The sequence below is a fragment of the Pipra filicauda genome, unplaced genomic scaffold (assembly GCF_003945595.2).
Source record: "Pipra filicauda isolate LSUMZ 115617 unplaced genomic scaffold, ASM394559v2 scaffold13_size5146498_pilon, whole genome shotgun sequence".
Classification (NCBI taxonomy): domain Eukaryota; kingdom Metazoa; phylum Chordata; class Aves; order Passeriformes; family Pipridae; genus Pipra; species Pipra filicauda.
Genome location: NW_024103874.1, coordinates 2,123,666 through 2,143,366, shown reverse-complemented (window position 1 = coordinate 2,143,366; position 19,701 = coordinate 2,123,666). Strand labels below are relative to the sequence as shown.

Sequence of the window (19,701 nt, the reverse complement as noted above, 5' to 3'; positions counted from 1 at the left end):
TGTGTGTGGCCTGCAGTTTCTCAGACATGATGCTGCAAAGAAAGGAAGTGTTCCACAAAAGCTGCATTCTCTCTGCTGTTGCCCCCCATCCCTTCTTTGCACAAGATCGTCTCCTGCCTTTGTCTGTGTATACATAAACCAGGGAAAAGCTCCAGTCTCTGAACCACCAGTAGTCAGTACTTTTGGAAAACAGCTATCTGAATAGTTTGTAAATGCTATTTTAAAAGCTATTCCTGACGTTCCTCTTCTATAACCCTATTGCTATAGAGACTATTTTTTAAGATGTTGAGAATTTTGGAAGCATTTATAAAAAAAGCCAGCACATTTATAAACAAAGCTTTTTATTAATAAAATGTTTACACCTTTTCTTTTTTTTTTTTTTTTTTTCACAATACATCAGACTGGTAGTGATTTAGCATGTTATTACACTATAAAAGTTTATTATGAATGCTTAGGCTGAAAAGGCTGTTTACATTATGTCAAATCAACATTTCTTTATTTGCATTCTATGCACTATATGGGAGTGTAACAATTCAAACAAAAAGGAGAGAACAAAAGCCTGGTTTTCCTCATTAGCATCTACAAACCAACAATACAGACAAACCTGTACACGCTCTCAGGACCAGCCCAAGAGAAGACTAAAAAAAGTCTCAAAACATTCATAAGCTTGGGAATTCATCACTACAATATTTCACCACTAGTAATCTGACTACACTTCATGCAGTGAAGCAATGGCTGGAAATTTGTGCAGTTTACAGTGCTGCAAACGCTCTGTAATTTTGAGCGGCTTGAGTTTGTTTCAGTAAGAGAGAATATAATAAGAAGGCACAGACCTTTCAACCCTTGTAACAGGTTAACTCAATCCCAGACTGAAAAGGCAGAATGTTCTTACGAGGGACAAGAATTGCTGATACCAAGGTTAACCTTCACACCTAATTTTACAGGCAAACATTTATTACACTGCAAGAGCTATCTGCATATCAGGTGATTTTTGTGTCCTGAACACACAAATGCAAAGTTTCTCATTGAGAAGAAACCTTCTTTTTTTTTTTAAATTCATTGTACTCAGTGTGGGGGGTAAAAGTGGGAAGATAGCCAAGAAGTCTTAAGTGTCTTGCAGCTCCAGAAATGTGATCCATTTCTGTGCCTTAAATCAATTAATTCACCGTCACAATGTCACTGCTGGACACACAATATTCAGGAAGTACAAAAAAGGAAGTTAAAATACAGAAGAGTTTACATTGTGTTACTAGAGCCTTACAATAATTTGCTCCTTCAGGTGAATGTGCTTTTAGCCTTCATTATGTGGTAAAATACAGTTGTGGTGCAGCTCTCAGCTGCTTTAACAGTTTCCTAAAGCTGTACTAATGAATTTCTACTTTGCTTACAAATATTTGCTGTTGTAGCAGATACTTCCAGAACCTTTGTGGCAAAAAAGACACTCGCCAAAACTATTCCTGTCTAAACCCCACAAGGAAACAGAGAACAAATTGCCAAGAAAACATAATGGATTTAATAGGAAATACATATTGTAACATGAGTAGAAGTGAGGCAAGACAGTAGCAGTGAATCTACCAAGGTGTCAGAGTTACAGCATGTCCAAGTGCAACAACTGGATGGAGTATCCCCCCCACACAGGAGGAGTGGTCTGTGCCCTTCAACACTGGGAAAAGAAGTAGCAGTTGGTTTGTTCCATAATACTTCTGTGAAAACATCAATAGAAACAAAGCAAAGGAAACCCCGACCTTCTTAAAAGAACACCTTTACAAAGGTAATTAGCTCCTTGAATAAAATTTATAGTAGTGTTTAAGCAAAAATTGAAGAACATCAACTTGCACGATGATGTAACAGGAACAGCAAAATTGTTTCTTCTAAGAAGTCCTGACTCTAGACTGAGAAGAGTCATCCTACTGCCTTGATTTTCCATGTCAAATAGAAAGCACCAAATAACTCTGAGCCATTAGAACTCTTTAAAGTATTTCTGAATAGCTGTTTATAGCATGTACACTCTTGACAACACTATGTTAAAAATTCAGGGGTGGGGGGAAATGGGAGGGGGAAGGAGGAAAAAGCTGACCCTAGGATCATTTTGACATGTCAGAGGCTAAGAGCATCAGTATTCTTGGATTTCAGGATAGTCTTGTATCCCTTAAAAGATTTGTTATCTGTGACACTTCATGGACAAAGTCTGGTAATGTTTGTTTGATTTTTTCAAAGTCATGAATATTTGACTGTAGCTGAGCAAGAAATGCTCAGCATTCAGACTTTTGAGACCTCCAGAATATCACAAGGGATGTTTCAGAAACACTGGTGTCAGAAGGCCTCAATAATGTTAGGGAATTATGTTTTGGCACCTGAATTTTGTAGGATATACAAGATGAAGTTTCAAGCACATTCCTTTTGACTAGCTGGAGCCATAAGACTCAAAGGAAAGCTAACATGACTTTTTTAATATTAGAACCTGTGTTTCCATCTGACATTAGTATTTCACACCAACATCTTATTTCTGTAAATCTTCTGTCAACTGCCATTACTAGTGATCTATTACTAGGGATGGGATCTGAACATAAAACTAACAGTTTTCTTCAGAGAATGTTGTGCAGATTTTTTTAGAAGCTTAATTCCAAGTACACAATTCTCCTGCTTCAAGTAACTGACTCGTGGGGTATAAACAATCCCAGGTCTCTGTAAAACGACTTCCTGCCAAGAAAGTTAAGAAAGTTTGTCCTGCTCTCTTGTCCATGAACAGAAAAGCCTCTTTTTTTCTAGAGGTTGAAAGTGTTCACAAGAGATACATGAAGCCTTTTTAGAAACTGAACAGGCAGTATAGAATTGAAGTCAGTGAATGATGCAGGCTCTCCTCGTGTTTGAGATGATTTTTCCCTGCTGGTCTGTAGCTATTGCTGCTGTGAGGGAGGTTCACTCAGTGAGGCTCCACTGTTCTGACAGCTTCTGTCCTGTCCATCAGCAATTCCCAAGACAGTCTTTGCAGATTGCTGACATAGCACACCACAAATAGACTACAACACCCTTAATACACACTAAAGACTGTTCCACAAGCAAGTCATTCAAACATCACTGCTACAGCTTCCTTTTCCAACTAATACTACCTTATACTGGAACTTAACACTAATTTTGAGGAATAATTTAAGCTTAACAGCGTAACAAAAAAGTCTTGCTGAGGCCAACTTCTAAACCATCCAAGATATCCATCCTGAATTACTTCTTGATAATTAAATGAAGCTTTAACCACAAATGTAGCTCTTCCTCAATCAGGTTAAAGGATTAGGCTTCCAAATCAGTAAGCAGGCACTGTCTCCTCTCCTCTTACTCTTTTCCCAAGCAAATAAACAATCTTTCTTGAGCAGGCCAGTGGCATTAAATGTAAAGCAACACATCAAAGACTCAAGTCTGCATAAAACATCCTTCTAAACCATTAACTGTCTGATCCTGCAACACTTAAAGGAAGGGTCTCACTGATGTCAGTAGAGTTCTGAAGAGCAGTGATTTGTTTTGTTTCAACATGGACCTAAGAACAAAGTCTTTACCTTCTTGGCAACAGCAAAAGGTGTTAGAATTGTCTTAGAGCTTTTCAAAGCACCTGTAACAATTTTCAGGAGTAGGATTACTAGACGTTCATGTTATTAAATGTAAGTTTCCAGATTTTGCCTTCTTGGGCATTTAGTTGTGCCAGTTTTCAGGATGGATAAAAAATATCCTACAAAATTACCTACAGCACAGATCAGGAGCCTGGCAAGGCAGCCAAGTGGCTGTTGTAATTTAGAGGGTTGGATGAAGACACCTCCCGAAACTTGGGGAGCACATTCAAGTTGCTCCAAAGCTTAAGAACTAAATATTTACCAAATTATATTTTTGTTCAAATCTGTAACTTTCACGTGAAAGAACGGTAGTGGTGTTGTTTAGAAGTTGAAAGAGTTATATTCTGTCAGTAAAAAAAATACTCTGGATCAATGCTATGACATGCACCTCGCTACATTTTTACATACACGATACTTTACCATTGCAGACTTGTTTTGCAGGAGTTAATCTGTGCCATGTGCTCTGGGAAGATGCTGCTGGAGCAGGGAAGTTGAACCAGATGACCCACTGTGCTCCCCTCCAACCTGACCCATTCTGTGATTATGGAATTCCCTTTGAGAGCATCTGAAAGTTTGGTCTCTCTGATGAGCCCCACTCATTAAGCAGAAAGATATGGTGGAATAAAAATGTTAATCCTGAGCTTTTTTAACAACTTCTTCACAGAAAAAAGTTACTAAAAAATTTAGCTGGAAGAGTTGATAATCAGCTCTCCAAACACTCAAATACTAATGTATCACCAAATAGAGAAGCTATGTTAGGACAAAATAAAATCAATTCCAGCAAGCCTAGTGCAAGATGAAAGCAGATGACCTGACAAATTATTAATACAAAAGAAACCATTCTTCTCCAAGAAAAATGAAGCAATCAACATGTGCATCTCATCCAGGGAAGACTATTGCAGCTTCCAGCTGGGGCCAATGGATCAATAAACAGTTCTCTTGACTCAGAACTTACATCAACCGTCTGTCAGGTTAAACAGGCAAGAGTTAAAGAGCAGCCTCCCTCCAGGGTTTGTAGTTTGGACAATCTCAAACACTGGCTATTTCCATCTTTTCATTAACTGCAGTAATTCAGGATCAGAACTGCAAAAGGATAGGAAGTATGCAAGGAAGTTGTATTTTTGGGGCGTGTGGGAAAGAAGGCATCATTGGCAGTGCAGGCAGGGTAAGCAAAAGGCATGACAGAAATGTAGTCACCACATTTCATCAGAACACACTGACCCTTTCAGAAACCTCACTGCAACAGTTTGCCTGTTTTGCTCCAGAACAGCTCTCCGGGAATTGTCACGGATACAAACTAATCTGAACTACGAGTCCTTTCATTTCTTACAAACTTTCTTACATTTCCTTCAGAGAAAATACTTGAGATGATAGAAAACCAGATCAAAAACAAAGAATAAGCATCATCAACATGACCTCATTTTGATACTAAAGCTAAACAGCATATTTTAGTATATACTCAAGTCTATTAAGCTCTTCTTCTTCAAAAGTATAAAAGTTTCTCACTAGTGCTGGTAAGAAACAAAAAATAAAAATAAATAAAATAGCACAAACAGGTATGGTCAACCTATGGTTTAATTGAAAGCCTACTAAAACCAATACAGAATAAGCTAAACACTGAATTGCTAAAACCCCTCACAGATGAAAAACCCCAGGAACCAAGTGGTAACGATCTACGTTAACACATGTCTTAAGGTTACTTCCTATTTGTATTTTTGTGCCCAAAATAGGAAAGACTGGGTGCACCCCAGATGAAAGCTTGTTCAACAGACAGTCCTCATGCTGCACTGACAGCATTCTCTATTGGCCCTTTCAGATGTGATTGAAAGAGAAAGAATTTCATCTGCCTCTGGAGGAACTCACAGTGACAATACCTAAAATGCAGGAAAAAAACCTGATGGAGAGTCCCCAAGGGTTTATCCATAGGTATGGAATGGAAGGAGTGTAGAAGATTGCATTATTTTTTACCATTTTTACATAATTTATAATACTTTAAACACTGGTCTCATAAATATACTATGAACACTTTACACATGCCAAGAAATTAAAAGCTTTCCCCAAAAACCTGTAGGTCTTATCAGAACCACTGGCAGCATCTGTTTACAGCATCTGTTTTTAGTCAGTAACCACTTAATTTAGTCAGAACTACAGGTAGGTTTTCTTCAACCAACTACAGGTAGGTTTTCTTCAACCAACATCTTAATATTAAAAAACTTTTGAGAACAAAAAGATGCCTATGAGCATATCATTTTGCCTTAAAGTGATTACAGTCAGCATGAAAGAAAGATTGTCTGTGGTTTAATATCTGTTGCTTGTGTCCCCACCCCCAGAGCATATCATCTTTAAATAAAAAGTGCAAATGGGATTTGGGGACTGGATGGACTGATTTGCCTACTATTTATCTTCAGTTGCTTATTCTGTAGCCATCTCACACCAACTGTCCCACCACACTTTGGATTAGCTACACTTAAATTTAAAATAAGGCTCACTGAAGAAAAGGAAGAAATGACATCTAACTTCCAGACTCCTCCCACCCTGATGTCCCACAAAAGTGCTCATTTCCCTTTTTACATTAAAAAAAAAACCAAAAAAACCCCAAACCTCCTCAAACCTTGATTAGAAAACTATTAAACCTTTCAGTTCTACCACCCATATAGTCACCTTCCTGTCAGGCAAGGCCAAAAAAAGTGATGACGGATTCCCTTTGAAGGCCAGAGACACCCCACGGCATCCCGGCTGCAGTCCTGTCTGCCAGCGTGCGGCTGTCGGATGAGCTGGTCCCTTTTTTGGGGGGGGTACCCCGGGTGTATGAACACCAGCAGATAAAGATCTAAGACTGAGAATACAAACCCAACGTGAACTATGAACTTCCAAGACCACCTACTGTAGGAACAAGTTTGACTTTCTAAGGGGGTCGGTCAACAGCAGCTGCGCTTCGTCACCGATGGCTGTCTCCGAAGTTTGAAGCCCTTCCCGCTGGACGGGGGGTTGGTGTCGGTCGATGGAATTCTGCGACCTACAAGGAGGCAGGAAGGGAACTTTAGAGCAAATGTTATACTTGAGACGAATTCTAAGCACTCGGTGTATATTTTGTGTATAAAGATGCGCCTTCAATTAGCTGGATGACATTAGGGATGGCATTCCTGCCTAAGAGGATGGCAGCAGGAGTCTCCATCGTGTCTGTGAGAGGTACAGCTGCACAAAGGAGGAGAAGAGGCAGTTTGGAGCTAATTTAGCAGCATTTACTCTTCAGGCTCATCTAGACCTGGCCAGCTGAGCTGTAAAAGCACTCAGAGCAGACACTCTGCAGGATGCAATGCCATCTGGAATATCTTCATTGAGAACTCCCATCCTGACCCATATTTCCACAGATCACCCGCACCGGGCTTAGCACCGAGGTGCTTGTGGAGAGAGCAGCTTTAGTCATCTCATCAGTCTTCAAAATGGACTATTCCTGGTTGAGTATTCCTTTCTGAGAAGGATTTATGACTTTTTTTCCCCCCTGTGATTTATTCAAGATCAATTTTAGAGAGCAGCTATTAAGTCAGTAAATCAGGAAGCCAATCTACAGCACATACTTTTTACATCAGCTTCAATATATTCAGCTGTTTAGAAAGACCTATTTTTTTTCTAAGTCTAACGTTTCTGTAGTTAGCCCTCTTTTCACAGGCAGGCTGATGTACCTGCACATTGGGGTTGCTACTTGCCACATATGCCCCAAATAATATTGCATGGAATTCACTTTGGAATACTGTCTGCTTTTTATTCATAAGCATAAAAAGTATCATTGTTGTCCCCACCACAAATGAGACAGAAAAGATTTGCAATTTAATATAAAAAAACCCCAAGATACCACAAAAATACTTGTGGAAAATCTACATGCAATAGTTGCTATTTCTCATGCAATAATTTGGCATTTATGAATTCTTCTGTTTTTAAAAATGCACTTTTTTAGACCAAGTACAAACACTAAGAGCGAGAACTCAATTCCTTTTCTCCGATGTATAAAGTCTGGATCTTCCTCATGCCATTTCCTTTCCCCTCCATGACCTTGGAAGTACTAATTGAAACATAGTAAGATGAGACTGAATTCTGACATGAGTGCCCTGCTTGCTATTTATCCAACAGCATCACAGTAGGCTTAAAATCTCTAGAAGGAATATTTAGAGGTCATTAGATGACCAAAAATTCACGCAGCTCATTTTGCAGTCTGTATTCATGTCTGATTGTAAAAAATTTAAGTCAGTATACTCTCACCTCAACAGCACAAAAGTAATAAAGAAATCAAATTTCTACTTGAACTTGTTGCAGAAAAAAGTATATTAACTGTTTCAATACTTACTAATTTCTATAAAGAGTTCATTAATGTTTATTGCATTTTTCGCACTTGTCTCTACAAATATTGCATGAATGGAATCTGCATAGTCTTTAGCATCTTTTTCCATGACTTCTCTGGAAAAACAAAGCAAAGAAAAAACCATGAGTGCAAAACCCCCCTCATTATTCAAAACCTTAAGGGATAGATTAGGCTTTTAAGTGTCTCCTGTAAAGGGTATTTTCTATTTTACCTGTTTGGCATCACAGTGCTCCCTCATGCTGAAGTTGATGCTCATTCTTTACTCTGTGCTGTCTCCCTGCCTTGAGGTTCGAGCACAATCCTAAACTAAGCAAGGCCTTAATCCATCTGACAACACTGCAGAGGTTTTGTCTCGAGTGCTCTCAGTGCAGTCTGCAATCAATTGTTCTGGGGTGTGTTACTCACGCACTCGCCAGCTCTAGATGTGCTGACACGATCCTAAAGCATTCATTCCAAAGATCTGGAGTGTTTCCTACAACTGGTTACAAACCCAAGTATCTCCCAACACTGCACAAATCATTAGGGCAGCATTTACTTTGCATGAAGATGCAGCTATAAAGAGGAACATCTTTACACTGAGCACACAGCCACAGAGCTCAGCAGTGGAATAGTTATTCTGCACCCCAAAGTAGGCAAGTTGATAATGAAGTAAGTTCCTTCAACAACTTGAAAAAACCAAACCCTAATAGGTGCAGAGAGGTCTGGACTATATGTTGTATCACTTGACATACAGTTTCTACAAAACATAGGCTACTTTCAGTAATGAGAAACTTTAGAATATCAAGAGCACACACTGATCAGTGACTCAAATATTGCCTCTGACTAAAGTACAAGGAGTCTTGCTCATTAGCTTGAATAGTAATGTTTACATAATTCATGATTGCCACCTAAGCACCAAGAAATGAGTGTGAATCTGAATACTGTTCCAAGTAGTTTTAAGCTGTATGTCCTTCAAGAGACATGCTACTTGTAACAGAAGTTACTAGAGCTCACTAGATGACTGCTATATATTAACAATTTGTAAAACTATTCCAAGAACCCCCCTTGCAGTGGTTCTTTAAACACAGAACCATCTGTCTCCTTTGAGACACCAGCTGTGGTACCTTTTCCAATGAAATCTAAACCCAAGAAATTTACACACACCTTCTTTCTGAACTCTGGCTTATTAAACCAGGACATCAATAAAAAAAGCCTTCTTTTGTTTTTAGTGCATGCCTTCTTGAAAGTTTGGCTGTTCATAAAATTTCTCAAGAGCTTTTCCCGCTCCCTGCAACTATTTTGGCCACAGCCAATTCCACCCCAATATTTGAGCAGGGAAGGAAGGCACCTGAACAAGCAAGTCAGAAAAACCTACACAATGCTTTCCAACAGGCTTGATATTTTTCCTAACAAAATGAGGTGCTACAGACTGACAGGGGCACTTCTTACAGAGTGAGGTAAACAGCTTCTATTACACTATAGTTTCACAGGCAGTTTAGGTTTGTGTAACTTGGCACTGCCACCAGAAAAGGTAATCCTGTCTCCCAGTAAACTGCTCATTCCTAACCCTGCTATCCCCACACTGTTATGCCAGCGAGTGTTCATGCTGTGAGAAAGATAAATACACTCGGATGGGTTCTCTTTTTATTTTTTTTAAGGGGTTAGTTTTAATCTGGATCCATTTTACAGCCCCATTTACTGCCAATCACACATCTACTCACAGCAGCACTGGGGAGGAAGTGGGCAAGACCATCCAAGGGCAGCCTAACCACATCTTCTGACAGTAGAAACAGCTCAAATCCCCTGTGAAACTACAGTGCTAGAGCAAAACAGCTTAAATTGTTCTGTAGCTTTCAGCTGCTCTGAAATCCTAAAACATTTAGCACTATGGGCTTAAGGGAAAACCTCCAACCTGACAACAGTTATTTACCTCACATCATTGAGATCACACTTATTTCCTGCAATAGCTACAACAATGTTGGGAGGTCCATGCTGGCGAAGCTCTTTAACCCAGTTCTTTAATGTTGAGAATGTTTCCTGATGGGGGGGAAAAAAAAAAAAAAAAGGACAGAAGCAATTAAGAGTCAGAACTGGCCCATGACACAGAAAAAAAAAAACAAACCAGAAATTGTAATGCTGGATAAGGATAAATTTCTTACCTCTTTTGTGATGTCATACACTATAATGGCTGCTGCTGAGCCTCTGTAATACATCGGGGCTAAAGCACGGAACTGAAAAGACAGACAGACAGACAGCATGAACGTCACCTGCCCCTGACCTGCAGGATTTCAGTACCATTATTAGTACTGTTGAAAACTGTACTTTAAAGGTCACACGAGTGGAAAACCTTTCTGTACAATTACAGTGACTCTGTGCAGCAGAGCACATTGGGGCCCAGCAAGGCATTGTTCTCCAAAGGGCAGCCTGGAGCTGGTTTGGGCTCAGCAGCACACCTACTGCAAACAGCAGCAAGTCAACCCTGAGCTTGTTTTGACTAGATTAGAATCTCTCACCTGACAGACTGTCAATTATACACAAACTCAGTGCTCAACTTTAAACACCAAACAAGGAGAAAAATAGAGCAAGAAGCAAGTTCAATTTTGACTACGACAAAAATGTCAAGAAAATTAATATATATTAATGCTGATGTGAAATGTTCAGAAGTTAGTGTCAAGCTCTAGCCCCATGGATCAGTCCCAGAACTCTCAAATGCTAGAAATGCTGGTTTCTTCATAATCTAACTTAAGGTTTTAAAGATTTCACTTCAATTTTTCTCTCAAAAGTTAGAAGCATGTTTAAAACTAAAAACTGCAAAAGGCCACAACTGTGTGACCTGTTGCAGGTAGAGCTTTAAGGAACAACACTAGGCAGTAAAAGGCTGCAGTGATTTTCTTGTTATTTTCAGAATGGAATCTACAGCAGGTCTATTTGGATGGTAGGCCATTTGCAGGGTACAAACCAGGCCTGTATCCTTGCCCTGAGAGAGTGTTATGAATCCAGGACTGAAAAAAGTCATAAACCACATGATCAAGTTGCATCAAACGTATCAATGAAACATTCTTATAAACACTGTGATATTCTGCCAACTTAAAAAAAACCCAAGACAACTAATCTAGCAACCAAAACCCTCCATCAGAGTACAGAGTGAACTGCATATATTGCTTCCATACAAGCACATTTAGAACTTTTGTGCATCTTGTTACTCAGGGTAAAAATAATGAATTGGATACAGTTTTTCATAAAGGCTTATTCAGTTCTAATAAAATATCAATTTCCTTTTGCTTAGTGCAGTTCAACTGAGAGCAATATTATAAATCATAAAAATCTTGCTATAAAGCAGAATTCCAGACCATTTACATTTGGCTCTCAAATTCTGTTTTGAAAATAGGATTTTGAACACAAAGTTCGGAATATAAAAATATTTAATAGTGAGAAAGGGAAACATGGGCAGGCATTCAGTTCATTGGGACATAATCCCTCTCCTCCTCCTAAGCACTAAAATGTAAAGGGAAACATATTTGGTAAACCACCACTTGGACTGGTTGCAACCTGGCTTTTTGATTATTTGACTATTTACATTGGGAATAAACCAACTTTCACTTGCTGATTTTGTATTACTCTCATTTCCTGTCTGCTAACACTTAGATACTTTTTTCCACCTTAAGAGCAGTCGGCAGATAAAATATATTAACAAAACAGATGTTACCAGAAACAGTGAATTTTCCTTTTGCAATATTTCCAAAGACTTCAACTTGCCCTCCAGCCTCCAATTCATGTTCTGACAGAATTGTTAAGGCTACATAACGTAATTATCCAGAGAAACTCAAAACTGTTAAGAAGGCAAAAATGCTAATTGCTGTAAGTAACCTCCTATCAGTTTGAGTCAGTGTAGAAGAAAGGAGGGAAGAAATAAGGTGTGTGTTTAGGGCAATGAGGTGTGTGAAGTGAATTAATGCCCATTCCCACCTCTGAGAACAAGGGAGTGCCCAGGGCAGTGTAGCACTAGTTGCTGCTGGGCTTTTGAAATGGGAAATAGCAAATGCTCCTCAAGAAGCCAGGACTATGAATTCTGTGCATTCCTCATCACAGCTCAGCAGAGATATCCTAGTTCCAAGAATGGTGTGGATGTTTCTGGTATTCCAGATCACCAGGGAGGAGATCCCTTCCATAATTCATTGTCAGATGTGTTGCATGACCAGAAAACTCTGGTACAGATTTCAGGGCAAGGTGGGTATGCAGCCCATTTGTGACTGGCAGTGAGTGACAGTGCTGTCCTGTTCTGGACAAAGAAATGCCTGTGAAGATACTGCATCATGTCAAACTAAATATCCTTGCTCACATTCCCTGGTTATATTGGGGTTATATTCCTTGGTTATATTGGGGTCTCACAGTAAGTTCTCTCAGGTATGGAACATGAGCTCCACAGCTATCACAGCTCTTGGGTCAGAGCCCTGTAAGACCTTTCCTTTTTTTGATTTTAATAAAGATATCGTTCAACTTGTACAGAAGAAAATTAAAGAGGTATCACTCAGTCTAAAAATAGGCAGAGACAAGGAACATGCTGGTCATGTACAGAGATGCTTCCTCAGATTGCAGTGTGCTGAATCCAAGCCACCGTGTCAACTTGTTCCTTGCAGACACAGTGGACAGGATGGAATTGCTGACATGTAATGGATGTTTCCCGCCAAGCTGTGGCAGGCATGTTTATAAAGCTTTCCAGTTAAGAGTACCAACCTCTAAAAATTCAGACTCTACCTCTCAGAATATCACATTTCAGCCTCAACATTCCCAAATGGGCTAGGATGTTCACTTAAGACAAACTATTTACAGCCAATGCTGACTGACTGCTAGTAATGGAAGGACTTGAGATATTTTTGATAACACGGGTACTCTTGGACATATTCCTGGGAAACATCCCTGACAACATAAGTTTGCTTTATATGGTGCTGTTGGAAGGAAATGAATTGTCATTCAAAATCTACAGCACTGAAATGCAATATAAATATCCTTGAGCTACTTTCTAGCCACCAAGGCTGTTATCAAGCTAAAAAGCTGGAAAGGCAGTTCCACCAGGAACCCAAAAGTGAATCCACACTAACTGAGCCTTTACAAGGTGTTTTATTCGTTTGTTCCTATTGAGGAGTTGTTTGTTTGGGAGATGTTGTTTTGATGGGGTTTTTTGGGGGGCTCTGTTTCTCAAGCCAATCCTGAAAAATAGTAAAGCTGCATTTGCCAGCTGTTATCCTGAAATAATAACCCAACCTTTGTTACAGTTAACTCACATCCTAAATAAACTCATCAGGAGTAACTGGCACCTGCCAGTAGTTAACTTGCAGTCAACAAACTGCAAGAATAAGCACTGCTAATACAGCTGCTGTGATTCCTACCACTGTTACTAGTAATCCATAAAGAAGCAAGTTCACTAGCAAAGTTGCCCTTTAAAATTCCAAATAAAAATCCTGCCAATTAATTAACTGGGTTTTCATTTGACTAGTCATTTTCTTGAGAGCTGTTATTGCCTCCTCTCAGAACTGTGCATGCTGCAAAGATCAAAACCCCAAACTACCAAACTGAAATTTAAATTACAAACCAGATTCCTTTGACATAGCTTCTAACACCATCAGATTTGATTAGTATTGTGATTGCAGGGGCAGAGTTGAAAAGCAACCCAAACTCTGGCCACAACTTTCATCACAGGTATTGACTCTACGTACCCGCTCCTGTCCAGCTGTATCCCAAATCAGGAATTTATGCAGCTCATTCTGATACTGTACAGTCTTGGTCATAAATGAGGCTCTGGAAAAAAAAATACAGTTTATGTATACATCCTTAGAACATTCATTACCACCATGAGCTTCCAGAGAGGTTCACGTTCCAATAAAAGTGCCTTCCCCACACATACCCACACAAACTGATGGAGAGTTTCAGATAAAAAACACTGAAATTAATGAGGATGAAATTTCCTTTCTGAGCCTGAAATTCAACTGACAAAACACAACATGAATGCCAATTATAACCTTTAATTATTAACAAGCTTTTGATAAAACCACAGGATGTATAACCCAAAGAACCCAGAAAGGTCAGCCTTTTAACAATATTCTCCCTAAATGAAGGAATCATCACAGCAAATCCCTTCAGTGCACACTGGAAACCTCCAGGGGGAAAGAGGTCAAATCCTTCCCTTTGTATCAGCTTTTTCTATCTCTGTACTAACATTCAGGTAAATGTTGGTATGTCCATACTTGGGAATAAAATATGGGAGATTTGTATCACTACTGGTAGGTGTTAAGAGGACAGAGAAATCGATAATGAGTAACCTGCTTGCTGTCTGCACTCAGTGCAGCTCCCAAACCCTGTCATTATATACTTTAGTTTGCAGAGGCTCTTGGACTTCCACAAGACAAAAAAAAAATCTTTCCTATTCTCCAGCTGCTTCTCCCCTCGCCCAAATTCTAGATCTTTTACAGTAAAATATTGCAAAGTACTTTGTGGTTTACTTGGTCTGCTTTAGATGAATCAGTGTATTTCCCATAAGAACACAAATTCAGAGAACTAATCTTTTACAAGAGGGAGTTCTTGGCTATATCTATTACCTGTAGGCACATTTTTTACTAGAAAAGCCACACAGTGAATTCAAATCCTTGTAAAACTGGAACTATAGGTGACATAGTTATTTTAAGCACATGAGATCCTACATTGTGATCCTGAACACCTTTTATATGATTAATGCTTGTCACTTGAAAATACTGCAGACTTCCAGACTTGCTTTCCTGTCAGTTTTGGACAGGATTCTGAAGGTACTGGAGCCTCTTCCAGCACCCCAACTGTACTTGCTGTACAGTCAGACTCAGCAGGAGCCTTGCAGCATGATCAACAACATTAAATGCCCAGGACCCAAGTTTATCTTGGATCTGAAGTACCACCAGGGCACAGATTTTAATGATATTCCTGACACTTTTGTATTCAGTGTTACTGGAGTCTTTGCACATGTTTCAATGCTATAGGAGGACAAATAATTATCTATGTTAAAAAAAAAGGGAAAGGGAGCAGTTACACAATGCTTCCAACTGTTTGGAGGTAACTTTCTCCCCATTCCTTAAGCCCAGCTCATTTGCCAAATAGTACATCAAGTCTCCAAAGTTGATTAGTCTTTTAAGAAGCCAAATATAAGGTTGCAGAACCCCTGCAAAGGAAGGGCCTAATTGCAATGCATTTCAACACCATTAACTAGTTGATGTATTTCTGCACTGAGTAAAGAAAAACAAAGTGACAGGAGTATCTCTTGTAAAGCACAGCAGAAGCTTCCACTTCCTTAAGATTGCTGCAAAATAAGCACCAAATCCGAATTCTCTGGCCAACGTGGAAACAGTTTCCTAAATCATTGATTCTCACTGAATTTATCTTACTTGGTTCCATACACCAAAACATGCCTGTACAGTCAATATGAACTGAACAGCTGTGTTTCTGTAGTTCACATCACAACTAAACATCCCAAGTGGTAGCTGACAACAGAGGTTAAATGTTGCTTGAAATTCTTTGCCAATTGGGTCAACAAAAGCCTCCAAATGAGTTATCCCTGATGACTTTTAGTAGGGATAATGTCTGGTTTGTTACTACATTTCCTTGCTGCTTCTCCCAGCCAAGAAGGCTCTGTAACAACCTGAACAAGATGTACCTGAAAGCAGTTTGATACTCATAATTCTTTTTTGATGCTATAATGAAAGACTAGGTATTCTGCAGTACCTAGAGACAGATACTGGTTAAATGTGTCCTCAACACCCTGAGAAGACAAAAGTTGCAGAATTCTGACAGGGCTTTTACAGCTGCTCATGTTTGAACTTTTGTGATGAATATTCACAACAACAGTGTGATTGCTCAGATAGTTCTGAGAGGAATGAAAACAGAACAGGAAACAAAATTGTATCTCACGTCAGGAACTCAAACATGTATCCCATGAAGTCAAAATATTTTCAGCTTTAGTTTTGTAAGGTGCTCAAAACTCCTCTCTAATCCTTAGTTTGTTCTTTCCACCTACTAGTCTCAAACAGGAAATAAAAGCAAGGTCTAAAGTAAATTTCAAAGTTAATCTGCTTAAAATTTTGGGTCTGTGTATCTTATTGGAGCTTCACACAACCCCTGCATTTGGGCAGGTTTTGATTCATACTGTAGCAAACTACCAAGATACCAAGTCCTCAGACAAGGGAATGATTTTAAGACTGGTAGAAGATAGATTTTGAGTCTGTCACTTCAATCAAGTGTACTAATCTCAGTACTGTCATTAAACCAGTGAAGGAAAATTCTCTTGTACACACCAGCCTCCTCACCACAATGGCTAACACCTTCCAACAGCACCTGAACTCCCTACACAGTGACAGACTTTCCCCTGGGAAGACACATGCAAGGGATTTCTTTGGATTCCTGCCTTCAAACAGGGAGGTGCTACATTGCAGGGAGGAGAATAAAAGGAGAAAACAAAATCAACCCACACACCAGGCAGAAAATCACCAGATCAAAACAAACTGACTCCAGAGGAAAGACAACAAGATTTGATGAAGTTCATTCCAAAAGCTGCTGCTGTTAACAGGGAAATTTAAACAAAAGCACGCTTCCCACAGAACATCTTGCAAGTCCATACCATTATTTACACTCAAAAAGTGTGGGGGGGGAGTGTAAGGGGAAAGAGAGAGAGAGATCATGGGGAGCCCAATTTTTCAGAAGGACAGGATGAGACACAGCTGATCTTTATCAGCAGGATCTCTTCTGGTCAGAGCTGCAGTAGAGCCTGTGTGACACCTGAGGCAGGAAGCTGCACCGACACCCGCACACACTCCTGGCCATCAAGCAAAGTGTGTCCTCCCCTAAGCCAAGGACTGCTTCTGACCAAAGCAGCCCACAAGACACTTGAAAAGCAAAAAGAAAGACAGCAAAAGAAATAAAAAAGTCCAGCTACTTCCTACTGCCCTTCCTTCTACCCATTCGAAGATTTGAGCTCAGTAATGTTGCTGCTCTGAGGCTCAGCTTTTAAACACCCTCCTTACCTGTGAGACCAACTGCATGAACAGTTTCACCAGTTACTTTTGTGTGTGCATTGCACACAGATATGTAACAATGGAACTAATTCAGGGAGAGATCTACAACCTAAATTACTGTGTTAACCACCTTCAAAAGCTAGGAGACTTGTAATTGTACTTGAGTATTTTAAAAAAAAAAAAATTAAAAACCGTGTAGTTGCATAATAATTAGAAGTTGCAATTTAAAGGTAGCGCATAAGAAAAGAGTGTTGTCCCTTTAGCAAAAGCATCTGTAGTGTAATTTATTCACTGTTAGCTTAGACAAACAATAAAAAATGGGTCCAGATCTTACAGATGAACATGTGAGCTTCACAAGTGCTGAGAACACTCCTACGTGTCCTAAGGCAGCTCAGGAGCTTCACTAAGGCTGCAGTCATGTTTATTGCCACATTTAGCTGCCACACACGAAGAATCCTCGAGCGATCTATTCAGATAATTTCATTTTATTCATGAATAAATCACATCTGCTTTATTCAGTTTCTTACCCTATTGTTGGGTTGATGTTGGGATCAAAGCTATCTTCTACAAATCTCCACACGATACTTGATTTGCCCACACCAGTGTCCTAAAAAAAGAACAGAAACAGTTGAAAGTGACATTAGTTACTATAAACAGATGATATTTTGTCCTCAGATCTTGCAGTACATGGTGATAATACATTCCTGCCGAGAATCTCAGAGAAATTAGATGATGAAATACTTCAAGTATTATGTTAATTTAGTAGAAAAAGGAAAGGCCTGTGACAAGCCACAGTTTTCTAAATGAAATTGCTGCGACTTTTCATGAAGGACTATAAAAATCTGCATTCACACTTATTATTTATTATTCAAACTTTTCTTTCCCAAAGTTACGCAAAACTTACAATTGAACAGCAGCAGGGAAAGACCACTATTAGTAAAATACACAGCAACTGAGTATGGCTTGGCAGGATGGAGGACCAATGGAGCACATGGAATTATACAAGTGTGACACATGCATTCAACCTCTGACTAATGCTGTCCCACCCTGCTTAATGAAAGACTTGAAATTTCTTCTGTGACACACCTGAAACATGTTACTAATGCAACTCTACAAATGGCAGGAGAGGAAACATAACGTGAAAATTCTGGGTCGTGTATGTTTTTGCACCACTGATTCCATGGTGAAAAAAATAGATGTATAGAAGTCATATCTAGAACTGAAATTACTCAGTAAACTCTTCTCAGTAGATGGACATCTTAAATTGTAATGTAATTAATACATTCAAAGACCAACTTCTTGCTTTATATCTCCAGAGTCATCAAAATTTTAGTGAAAAAAAACCCTGAGGAAGTGCTTCACTGAAAATGAAGCTGTACATTATTCGTATGGTTTTTTGAATCTTCTGAATATTGCAGTAAATTTGGGTGCAGTACGTATGACTCAGTTTACCCTGTCAAGCCGTTTTCCTCTCGAGGAAAAGCATATTATCCCAGTTCTTCTAAAAAAACAACGTTTTATATTGTTTGCAGTCTTATTAAGCAGAGCAAACCTTAAACAGAGAAATACAGATGTGGCTCCCGGCTCTGGGAGTTCCAGTTTTCCTGGGTGCTTATTCTGCTCTTCTTACGTGACAAAAGGCTTCTCAGGTCGGGTGGACACAAACAGCAGTTACCCCAAATGCTTTCGTAACGCGAAGGGCACACAAACACATAATTTTCCCCTCTGAAGGTCAACGTGGCCATTTAGAAGCAGAAAACTCTTGCCCGACTCTGTTCAACACAGGGTTTCGATGCAGGTAGTGGCACCTCCACCTGCTCAACGAGAGGCTCCCTGGCTAAACCAAGACTAAATTCACAGCCCTGAATTCTTTAAACTTCTGCTTCAGTTTGCACCACGACTCCTTCTTCCCCCACCTGCAAGGCTTCCAAGCCTCCGTATGTCCTTAAAATAAAAGTTCAGGCCCCTCCCTCTCTCCCACCACTTTGATTTCAGGTGCTTCTATTTACCTTGCGATCTCCAAGCCCGGAACAGCTTGTGAGGAAGAGGGAAGCATACGGTGGACGTTCGTGCTTCCTCTCTCATTTTTAAAAGGAGAACACGGGGAAAAAAGGACCGATATTGACGGCTGGCAAACGCCTCCCCTGAGGAGGGGAAGGCCCGCTCCCCTCAGAGGGACGGGGCGAGGGGCACCCTCCGCCCGGGGAGCGGATCCCCGCGGCCGGAGCCTCTCCGGGCTCTGACAGAGGCTCCCCACCATCACTGCGGAGGCTCTCCGGGCTCTGACAGAGCCTCTCCCTCCCGCTCCCACCCTCCCTTCCGCCGCCCCACACTTACCCCCAGAAGGCAAACTTTGAGCTCCCTCAGCGCCATGGCCGGGCGGGCTGCGCCTTCAGCGAGCGCCTGAGACGCGGCCCAGCTCGATCATCGCGGCCGCCCCGCGCCCACCCCGGTTACCCGCGCCCCGCGCTCCTCCTCAGGCTGCACGGCCGCGCCGCCATCTTGGGCGGCCGCCGGAATCCCCGCCCGCGCCCCCCGCCCCACTCTTCTTCTCCTCAGGCGCTGAGGGGCCGCTCGACCCCCGGCAGCCGCGGCTCGTGCAACCCGGTGGCGTTTCGGGGCTGACCCGGCGGCAGGAAGCGCCGGCGGCTCCTCCCTGTGCCCTCCCGCTCCTCCTCCTCCTCGCCCATGTCCATTCCAAGATGGCCGGTAAGTGGGGCCGGCGGGCGGGCGGCTC

The 19,701-nt window shown here is 40.7% G+C and overlaps 2 protein-coding genes across 3 annotated transcripts in view; one reads left to right on the top strand and one right to left on the bottom strand.

Moving 5' to 3' along the window:
- Positions 1-324: 324 nt before the first annotated feature.
- Positions 325-19,622, bottom strand: RAB22A (RAB22A, member RAS oncogene family). The gene is made up of 7 exons (XM_027710599.2): positions 19,302-19,622; positions 17,492-17,571; positions 13,650-13,731; positions 10,095-10,166; positions 9,866-9,972; positions 7,942-8,051; positions 325-6,615 (listed from the first exon to the last, which is right to left on the bottom strand). The coding sequence occupies exons 1-7, from the start codon at positions 19,335-19,337 to the stop codon at positions 6,518-6,520; spliced, it is 585 nt and encodes a 194-aa protein (XP_027566400.1). The 5' UTR covers positions 19,338-19,622; the 3' UTR covers positions 325-6,517.
- The window catches only part of LOC113982395 (serine/threonine-protein phosphatase 4 regulatory subunit 1-like), a 33,227-nt gene continuing 32,897 nt past the window's right edge, over positions 19,372-19,701 (top strand). Inside the window, exon 1 of one of the 2 annotated variants that reach the window (XM_039378518.1) lies at positions 19,372-19,673. In XM_039378518.1, the coding sequence (XP_039234452.1) occupies positions 19,667-19,673 (7 nt within the window). In that variant the 5' untranslated portion in view covers positions 19,372-19,666. The remainder of the gene's footprint in view (positions 19,674-19,701) is intronic. The other variant, XM_039378519.1, reaches the window with a different exon arrangement.

Bases quoted from the DNA above. Each gene is read 5' to 3' on its own strand.
- RAB22A (XM_027710599.2), bottom strand. From the start codon at position 19,337: ATGGCGCTGAGGGAGCTCAAAGTTTGCCTTCTGGGG. The intron at 13,732-17,491 runs GTAAGAAACTGA...TTTTTTTTCCAG, and splicing joins AACATCAACCCAACAATAGG to AGCCTCATTTATGACCAAGA. The intron at 8,052-9,865 runs GTAAATAACTGT...TTGTTTTTCCAG, and splicing joins TGTGATCTCAATGATGTGAG to AGAAGTCATGGAAAAAGATG.